The 10,481-nt window shown below is 36.0% G+C and overlaps 1 protein-coding gene across 1 annotated transcript in view; it reads left to right on the top strand.

The window, feature by feature from the left end:
- adss2 (adenylosuccinate synthase 2) overlaps positions 1-10,087 on the top strand; it is a 45,706-nt gene extending 35,619 nt beyond the window's left edge. The window contains exons 10-13 of the mRNA XM_056470425.1: positions 1,269-1,393; positions 1,485-1,582; positions 1,659-1,808; positions 6,070-10,087. Of these exons, the coding sequence (XP_056326400.1) occupies positions 1,269-1,393; positions 1,485-1,582; positions 1,659-1,808; positions 6,070-6,122 (426 nt within the window). The 3' untranslated portion in view covers positions 6,123-10,087. The remainder of the gene's footprint in view (positions 1-1,268; positions 1,394-1,484; positions 1,583-1,658; positions 1,809-6,069) is intronic.
- The last annotated feature ends 394 nt before the right edge of the window (positions 10,088-10,481 follow it).

The following is a 10,481-nucleotide window of genomic DNA, read 5'->3' as shown; positions in this document are numbered from 1 at the left end:
ATTTTCTTGGCAAAAAAAATCATGAATATCAGACGTTTTTACTATGATTTAGAGACAGCTGCTAAAATGACATTCACTGTAACAAGTTTACATAGAAAAATATGTCATAATTAGAGCCAGAATTATTTGATGACACATTAAAAGACTCTATTTAAAGAGCACAGATCACAGCAGCTTAATTCTAATTAACTGTCATTTGAAATCTTCACCAAGAAACTTTTAATAGGTTAAAATATGATAAAAAAATTACTTGATCACTTCTATTTTAAATAAGTAAAGGTCAGAATAAATACATACTTAATGGTGATGCAATATTGTTTCATCCACATATTGAAGTTTTCACAGAAATCATTAGAAACGTAAAAATAGCATTTAATATATTTGCAATTAATATTCCCATTAGTATGTGCAGCGTCTATAATATCAGTATCGTCAATTTAATTTGATGCAGATATCGCAAGGGGACATCTCATCTATAAGTTAATGCATATTAAATTAAACATTAACATTCAAATTTATTCTGAAGAGAACACGGTGGCTCAGTGGTTAGGACTGCCACCGCACAGCAAGAAGGTCACTGGTTCGACTCCCGGCTGGTTCAGTTGGCATTTCTGTGTGCATGTTCTTCCCGTGTTGGTGTAGGTTTCCTCTGCATGCTTCGGTTTTTCCTCACAGTCCAAAGACATGTGCTATAGGTGAATTGAATAAACTAAATTGGCCATAGTGTGTTAATGAGTGTGTATGGATGTTTCCCAGTACTGGGTTGCAGCTGTGTAAAACCTATGCTGGATAAATTGTGACCCCTTAATAATCATAATAATAAGCTGAAGGAAAATGAATGAATGAATTCATTCTGAAGAGTGTTGGAAAAAGCAGCCATTCATTCATTTTCGTTTCGGCTTAATCCCTTTACTAAACTAGGGTCGCCACAGTGGAATGAACCACCAACTTATCCATCATATGTTTTACGCAGCGGATGCTCAAAGCAGCCATTGATATCCATAATAGGAACAAAAAATACTGTTTTAAAACACTTTTCAGTCTCTCTTCACTTGTTTTAAACAGAAGAAAGAAACTCAAACAGGTTTGGAACAAGTGGAGGGAGAGTAAATGATAACAGAAGTAAATTTTTTTTGTGTGAACTATCCCTTTAATAAACGTTACTGTAAATGCACTAAAAGTCAAACTATTTATTTAGAAACGTTCAGATATCTGTAAATCCATAAATCCACAAATGTTGTGTCTACTTGTACAATATTTGTGTGCAGGAAACTGGTGAGCTCTTGCAGACGAGAGGAAAGGAAGTGGGCGTCACCACGGGTCGTAAGAGGAGATGCGGTTGGCTGGATTTGGTGCTCATCAAATACGCCCACATGATTAATGGCTTCACAGCGTAAGTCTACACATGTGTCTTCTATGGTTTCTGTATTAGCATTTAAAAAAACACTCTTTCTTATGTTCATTCCTTTTATACGTCTCTTCAGCTTAGCTCTTACCAAACTAGACATCTTAGACGTGGTTCCTGAGATTAAAGTTGGTGTGGCCTACAAAGTAGATGGAGAGACCATCCCACATTTCCCAGGTAAGCAGCACATTCTGCATATGGGATGTAGATTTGATGGAAAGTAGAGTAGCTAAACATTATTCACGATTTCCAGCAAACCAAGAGGTGCTGCAGAAGGTTGAAGTGGAGTACGAGACTCTGCCAGGCTGGAGTAAAGACACTTCTGCTGCCAGGACCTTCGAGGAGCTTCCAGAAAATGCTAAGAAATATGTCTGCTTCATTGAGGATCACTTGGGTGTGCCTGGTAAGACTTCTTGTCAGTTTTGGACAATCGCTAAAACAGGTTTCTAAGTTACCAAATTTCATGTTTTCGAAACCCATCACTCCGATCTCCTTACTCAATTCTTTTAAAATATAGATGATACAGAGGAAATTTACATATAGTTGAAGTTAGAATTATTAGCCCTCCTTTGAATTTTTTTTCTTTATTAAATATTTCCCAAATTATGTTAAACAGAGCAAGGAAATTTTCACAGTATGTCTGATAATATTTTTTCTTCTGGAGAAAGTCTTTTTTTTTATTTCGGCAAGAATAAAATCAGTTTTAAATTTTTTAAAAAACATTTTAAGGTCAAATTTCTTAGCTCCTTTAAGCCATACATTTTTTCGATAGTCTACAGAACAAACCATCGTTGTACAATAACTTGCCTAATTACCCTAACCTGCCTAGTTAATCTAATTAACCTACTTAAGCCTTTAAATGTCACTTTAAGCTGTATAGAAGTGTCTAGTAAATATCTAGTGAAATATTATTTACTGTCCTCATAGCAAAGATCAAATAAATCAGTTATTAGAAATGAGTTATTAAAACTATCATGTTTAGAAATGTGCTGAAAAAAAATCTTCTCTCCTTTAAACAGAAATTGGGGAAAAAAATAAACAGGGGGGCTAATAATTCTCACTTCAACTGTATATGTTCAACATGTAAAGAAAACCACAGTCAATTAAATACATTTGATTAGACTGTATTACTTGTACTTCTGTGTGGAAATTGTTTTATTCTGTTTACACTTTTGAGGTTAAGCCAAATGTAGTCCTAAAGTTTTTAGAAAAAAATTATCTTGAGCACTTTAAAGGTGCTGTATGTAAGTTTTTGACTCTTATAAAGCATAAAAATACCATAATATGTTTGCAGATATTTAAGTAACATGCTAAGTGAACATTCTTGTTTATCTAAAAAACAATACTGAAGTCAGATATTCTGCTTTGAAAATGTGCGTTACGTGCTGGAACATCTGTCTTTGTTTTGGTCCCTTTAACCCGCCCAATGCCAGTTTAGCCAGTTATATTTCAGCATCCCTGTTTGGTTTTGTGGAAAACTGTATTTCATTCATTCATTCAGTCAGAAAGGCTCTCAAAGTATGCGTCTGCGATTGGAAATGTGACCTCTGGTGGACAGTTACAGCCTCCAAAATCAGACATGGATTTACATGAGGTGGTTATTAATTAGGAAATAATATAAACATTACAAATGTAAACATTGTCCTAACGACACGCTACATGACGAGATTTGCAGAGATAAGCAATTTGGCTATTTGCTCCAGACGAAACACAACAGAAATTTAAATACAGCCATTCAGAAGCACAGAATAGTGCACTCACTGCACTCCAACAAAATGGTAAACCTCTTTTACATTATTAAATGTACATGCTTAATATGTTAACTGATATGTGTTGGCGTGCACTGAGTCACAGTTTTAAAGTTTAATTTCAAGTGGTTTGTTTTATAAGATCTGAGGTGAACTGTCTGCTGCTGCTGCTTTCAGAAATATAGCAATAAATGTACGTAAAATGGCATTTAGACTCACGTTATTAGCATTTAACACTGAATAAAGCACACAAGGTGTACCTGAGGTGCTCATTGTCAGTTTATCCTGTTTCACCTGTGAGAAAAAGAAGCCGTTTCTAAAATAGAAATTTCAGGTGTTGGTTAAAACAAAAAACACCTTTTAGTATGGAAAATATTCCTTCTATCATGTAGGGCTGCACGATTCATCGAAAAAAGATCACGATTTCGATTTGACCCTAAACACAATCTTAATTCAGCTTTTTCTACGATTCAGCCAATCATATTTTCAAGGTCAGGAGAGAAGCAAGGCAGTCGCACAAATCTTTACAGCAACTTTGACACCTTTAAATGGCGTTAAAAGTGTCAAATACTGTATTTATAAGGTATAATTCAACCAAAAATGTCATTTCTGTCTTCATGTAATGATGTATTCGTGGCCGTGAAATCACACGTGAGCTGACCGCCAGCTGTTTGTTTACTTCCGAGAACCAGTGTTGCCAGATGTAACTGACTGTTTCCAGCCTAAAACCCGCTGAAAACTAAAAGGCACCGCCCAACAATCTGTAGTCTCATTGGGAGATCACAACTGTTGTAAGTGTTTGTCTGTGGAGAACGGGAGCTATGGCACCTCTTTGGGGGATCATAACAGGTTTATAAGTAAAGACCGGGGCTGGTGGGCACGCCCAAATTTATACTAACCGCCTATGTCATTTTTTACCCGCAAAAATAGATTTAAAACCACCATATCTGGCAACATTGCCGAGAATGGGCATGTGCCTGTCTATGACGCCTACTTTAGTGAACAGAAGCTGCATAGGCTGTGGATAACAGGTAATGAAGTTGTAATAACGTTCAGTTTGTTGCACAGAGCGATCGTTTGAGGGCCGTGCAGGATGTTTGATTTGCATGTATGTTTTTTTTTTCTCACAGTGACGGCAGCCATGAGCCGCACTCAGAAGTGAAAGTGAAACCTGTGCGCACATCATTTAAATGATCATATCGCATTTTACAGTTATGATTACGACAAACATTTGATATGTTTTTTTCTTTCATAGCAAAAACAACGTGTTGTGCATGTAAATAAATGTTTACTGTGTCAGTATAACAACCCTAGCCTATATATAATGTTGAATATAATGCAAGAAAGAGTCTGATAATGACAAAATTCTAATTTTACCAGTGAAAACAAATGGTCTAATAATGTTGTCAATAACAGATGACAAGCACATGTCTTAAACATAATAAATCAACGTTATAATTATGAATAGTGAATTAACAGGACACATTGAAATTCTGTTCAAGTTCACTATAATGACTGTGCAAAATTTAGCATTTTAAGCAACAGTATACCTACACACAGGCCTAATATTATTGTTTTACCATATGTTTGAGAATTAACGATAATAATGATAGGCTAATGATATTAACCTTTATTTTACATTTACAGAATCGTGAGAAAGAATCTTGATCTTGATTTTGAGCAAAAAATATCATGATTCACATTTTTGCCAGAATTGTGCAGCCCTACTATCACATGCCGTTGCTTTTATTTAGAACACAGTTTAATTCAGCCTTTAGACTCGATAGTCAGGCACGCTCCTGTTGGGGTCGTCAATCTGGCAACCTGCACTTCCATTAAGTTGTCAGAGGAGGGGCCAAGTGAAATGTGTTTTGAACCAGGAGTGCAATACCTAGTTTAACCACTGGGTGTCAAACTTGCATACCTTTAAAAACTTTTTCAGCGTGATCTGTAAGTTGAGGAGACATTTATTATTCAGTGTGTTGGTGCACTTCAACTGAATGAGAATATTGAGCAGGGGGCAGGACTTTCTTTTTGCCCATCATTCTCAGAATCAGAATCAGTTTTATTGCCAAGTGTGCTTCACACACACAAGGAATTTGTTTTGGCTTCCAGTGTACAAGTGACAAGCGACAACACAAAATAAATATGAACAAAAGAAATACGATAAACATTAAACAGAGATGCAGTTAGTCAAAAAATAAATATAATAATAATAGTTCTCTCTAAAAAAATAATGAGAGAAACTTTACGTCAACAGAAAAGGACCACCACTTCACTTCCTTGATGTGAACAGACATTTACACTTGTGTAGGTGTTCATAAAATTGTAGTAAACTACAGTCTTGCTAAACTTCTGTTAGGTTTTGAAGTTTAAATTGACCATGAAATCCAAACACAATTTACTTAGTTAGCTCACATTTTTATTCTTGAGGTGAAAAATCTGTGTAAGTTAATCCACAATAAAAGAAGAAGTTTGTCTCTGTAATCTTTAACCAAAATCTGTCAATTTGTTCTGCTCTGGAATTGCATTCGTACTCTGAAGACTTCAGTTTGATGGATTGGGCAGAATATAAATGATAGTTCACCCAAAACTACAAATTCCTTATCTCAATCATGTTTGGGTTGTTCTGCTGAACACAAAATAAATTACATTAAAGAATGCTGGAAATTGGTAACCATTGACATCCAGAGTAAAAACACATTCTATGGAAGTCAATGGTTACCAGTTAAGGGCAGCTAATTTTCATTTTTGGTTGATCTAGTCCTTTAATAGCAGGTGGACACTATACTGAGAAAGATCATGTGATTAAAAAAACAAACAAACTATTATTCAGTTATTGATGTAAGCGTGAATGTTTACGATGCCGTTGAGGTTATTTTATAGTCTAATGACTACCTTCACCTTTATCTTCAGTGAAGTGGATCGGTGTTGGGAAGTCACGGGAATCAATGATCCAGCTCTTTTAAGAGGCGGCTTGGCTGGCCTGCGTGTAGCACTGACTGGATTACGCTCTGGACTCGGAAATGAGAAGTTTCCTCATACGTTTCCTCTCCCACATCACTTCAGTTTCACCACCGCCAGAAGACTAGGACCTCAGGTGTCCCTCAGATCATCTTGAAGCCCAGTGAAATGGAGCATTTGCCACATATAACGGCATTCCTGTGGTACAGTAAATCAAAAAGGGCCTTTTGACTAGTCACTTTTTGCCATCATTTAACAGTCTTTCATCTGTGCTTCGACTTTAATGTTTCTCCTCTGGTATTTCGAGCTCATTGTCTCCATCTCAAGTCCATCTGCTGTACATGTGCTGCTACTTCAAACAGTCAGGCATCAGTAGTGGTGTATATTGTTGTTAGATATCAATTTTTCACACCAGTTGGGTAAAACGAGTACTTGTACGTGTTATTTTTAATGTGTTTTGTTGCTTTTATCACACAAAAATCAATGTGTTCTACCACTCTTCGTTTTAAACAGATTGTATGATCGACACTTCACTGAAGCACACACTGTTAACAATTTATGCCCATTACACAGTTTTTAACTGTAATTTGAATTGAATTTTACTGGATGACAGTTATGCAGTATGTTACTGTATTTTAAAGTTGCATTGTGGGGAATGTCCTCTTCGCGCCATTAAAACTGTATTTTTTATTTGCTGTGAATCAAAATACAGTAAAAATAAATTTGCTTAAAAACTCAATAATATCCAGCTGCAGACCCGCAGACCCACACATGTTTCAGCACACACAATCCAGGACACACCATCTAGGCAGAGACGAACCATATATGGTTACGACAAATGTTACTGTTATTAACGTCTTCTCGGACTTCGTCGTCAATGTATTTTTATATATATTGTTAATAAATAGTGTACACAATAGACAACAATGTATACTATTTCACAAATATGACAATCGAGACGGGCGAATGGGGAACGTTGTTTCCGATCACCATTCAATATAATAGACTGATCAGTCATCATAGATGATCAGTCATTATTTATCTGACAGTCAATAGCAGATACTCGCTTGCTGGCCTTGCTAATACATTTTTCAGAGATATATAAACCATCTAAATTGGACAGGTTTCATTTATATAATGAAGGAAATAATAGCAAATTAGGATGCAGAGGCTATAACACATCTTTATATGTAATAAAAATCTTTTTACATTTAATGATTGTATAACACTACATTAATATTTTACTCCAGTGATTGAATACTATTTATTTGCTTAACACAATAATAGTCATTAGTGTTTTAACTAATTATTTTTATTTACGTAATATGAGTACAAAACTGCACAGATGATCGAAAAATGATCATTACGATATAATAATGAAATAACGACCAACCCTGAATTGTTCATAGTCACAGACGGTGTCCATCGCCATATTTGTGAAATACAGTAGGTGGCGATAATGCTCCTTAGGAGTTAGTTGTCGTTAAACAAGAAAAAAAAAACTGAGAAATAGAAGAAGCCTGATCCGTCATTAACCGAATGTGGTTTGCCCCTGCCTAGATTGTGTGTCCTGGATTGTGTGTGCTGAAACTTGTGTGGGTCTGCGGATCTGCAGCTGGATATATCTCTAAAAACCTGGCCAATCATAGGAAATACAGTAATTTACCGTTTGGACTGTTTTACAGTAAATTGATATAAGATTAACAAATTACAAGTTAAATTTCATTATATGAAAATATGACTGTAAAATACTGTATATTTTACAGTAAGGATATACAATACTTGTACAGTACAGCAAGATGAATGGTACAGTAAATATTTTTAGATATAAATATTTAAGGCCCAATCCCAGTTCTATTTTTGTACCTACCCCTTCCCCTTGGCCCTTGAAACAATGTGTGAAGGGGAAGGGCATCAAAATTTACCCCTAAGAATTGGGACAGCACTACAGCACCTGCACATGTCATCATATGTCATCGCGATCTCTTGCTTCATATGAGATCAGACGATCACGGCTGCTGTAGTTATTCCAGTTGTGTTATTTTTTGGCATTTATCTTCAGGAAATCACTGAAGGCAACAATATCATGTTAACATAACAATATAATGTGGCAATAAGATTGTAACTGTACTGTGCATTTACACAGTGGCCATATTCATCTATGTAAACACACCAAAAACAACATTAAGACTATAGCAGACACTGTAAAAAGCCCATTCCCAGCCACTCTGACAGGGTATTCGAGTGTCATCGAGCATCAGAATGTTGTGGGACTGCTGTACAGGAGTTATTAATAGGGATTATAGATAGCAAAATTTAGTAGTTTTTATTTTAGTGTATTTTTTTTTTAAATATGACAGTAAAACGCGAACGTGGTTATGAATGTATTAAAACATATGCTTGTTAGTTTGTAATAATGACAAAAAATACTAATTTGTGCATCTCCTGACTGCCGTTGTAGGTGTATTATGGGAAATTTTCTTACCCTTTGGAGTGTGGTCCTGAAAAATCTCAGTTTGAAGGGGTATCTAGCACTTCCCCTTAGGACTACACCTTCAGAATAAAGAGAACTGGGACACCCCTACCCCTTCACGGGAACGTGCAAAATGAGGGGTAGGGGTAAGGAGAAGGGCTAAGAGGTAGAATTGGGATTGGGCCTTAGTACTGTAAAACTTTTGTTGTAAGTTTGTTTACAGTAAACTGCTGACAGTAAGCTACTGTAAATTCTACGGGAAATTGTTAACAGTGTATGGTCTTTAAGATTTAAAACATTATGGCTTCAAAATAGAGTACGATTACGGTATGTGTTTTATGTCTCTCCTAAAATGGAAGTACAGTAAAACATTTTATGGAAGCTTGTATTTTAAATGTAGTATACAGCAAGCGTAATACAGTGCCTCAAGATGCAGAAATGTCAGAGTTGGAGCATATGTTATAAGAATGACCGATCTTCAATTGAATGTAAGTAAGCGTTTGCGCAGTGCTCAGATGTTTATTGTTCAGCTGTACAACTTTACGCCACATCAAAGCCACTTTAATAATGAGATCCCGCGACGCTTGACTTTCAGATTGACAACGTTTAGATCCTTAAGGCGTTTATACAGTACACACCACCTCAGGATGTTTAAACCACTTCTAGTCGTTGTTTTTTTATCTTAAATTTACAGAAACTTTAGATGTTAGAGATGATCTAACAGCCGAATGTAAGATTCACAAGAGCTTGTCTATTTAAATATTAACTGGGTTGTTGTAGATTTGCTTCCTGATTCAGTTTCTTCTCACCCTCTGCTCCGCACCTTCAAATAAATCAGTAATATAGGATAAAGTGTGCCTTGTTAATACAGATGAACAATGAAACTTGAAAACTAGTCCTTCGTCTGATTGAGCTTTTATGGTTTTTACCCGCAGAACCTCAATATTTGAACTTTTTTCGAGGGCATTATAGTGCCATTTGCCAAAAGTGTACATGCATCCAAAGAATGGATAAAGGAATGCTGTGATATAGAGCCTTTGTATATGACCCAGAATGATAACTCTTTCGTTTTCTGATCAACGATGGTGTAATTCAATTTTTCCATTGCTGAATAAATGATGTACGCTGTTTATTTTAGTAGCATATACATGTCTGTTGTCTTGTATTATCACGTTTCCTCTGAACAAGCTACATTTAGTATGTATAAGTGTGCGAGAAATGCAATTGAAACATTCAGAGAACGTTATGTTTGCATTTTCTTTCTTGTTTGCTAATCTTGCTGCTGATTGGGTTTCCATGTATGTATATAAAGAACACAAAGCCATATTCTCCTGAATTTAGTGTTACTGTACACTGCTTATGGATGCTGATGGGTGTGCATGTTCATCTAGTGCAGAGATTTGCACAAAAACTCACTCACTTTGTTATTAATCTTGGATGAATGACAGTCTGCCGAGACTCAAGTCAATAAATAAATATAGTCGAAAACATTTACAATTTTTGTGTTTGTTTGTTTTCCTCTGGGTGCTCCGCTTTCCTCCACAATACAAAGACATGTCATGCGGTATAGATGAATTGAATAAACTATATTGCTGAAGTGTATGTGTGTGAATAAGAGTGTATGGGTGTTTCCCAGTACTGGGTTCCAGCTGGAAGGGCATCCGCTGTGTAAAACATGGATAAGTTGACGGTTCATTCTGCTGTGGCGAACCCTGATGAATAAAGGGATTAATCCGAAGAGAAATGAAATGTGTTTGTTTGTTTTAAGCAATATTTATTCATGCTGTTGTGTACAAACATTATAATGTGCCTCGAGATCAAGAGTGTCTGAGCATTTTTAGAGTTAAAACAGGTCTGTTGATTCGATTGAATGTATGTAAAGTTTGCACGG

This window comes from Danio aesculapii, chromosome 13, assembly GCF_903798145.1.
Source record: "Danio aesculapii chromosome 13, fDanAes4.1, whole genome shotgun sequence".
Taxonomy (NCBI): domain Eukaryota; kingdom Metazoa; phylum Chordata; class Actinopteri; order Cypriniformes; family Danionidae; genus Danio; species Danio aesculapii.
Note: the sequence above shows the minus strand (reverse complement) of the source record. Positions and strands in the feature narration are given on the sequence as shown.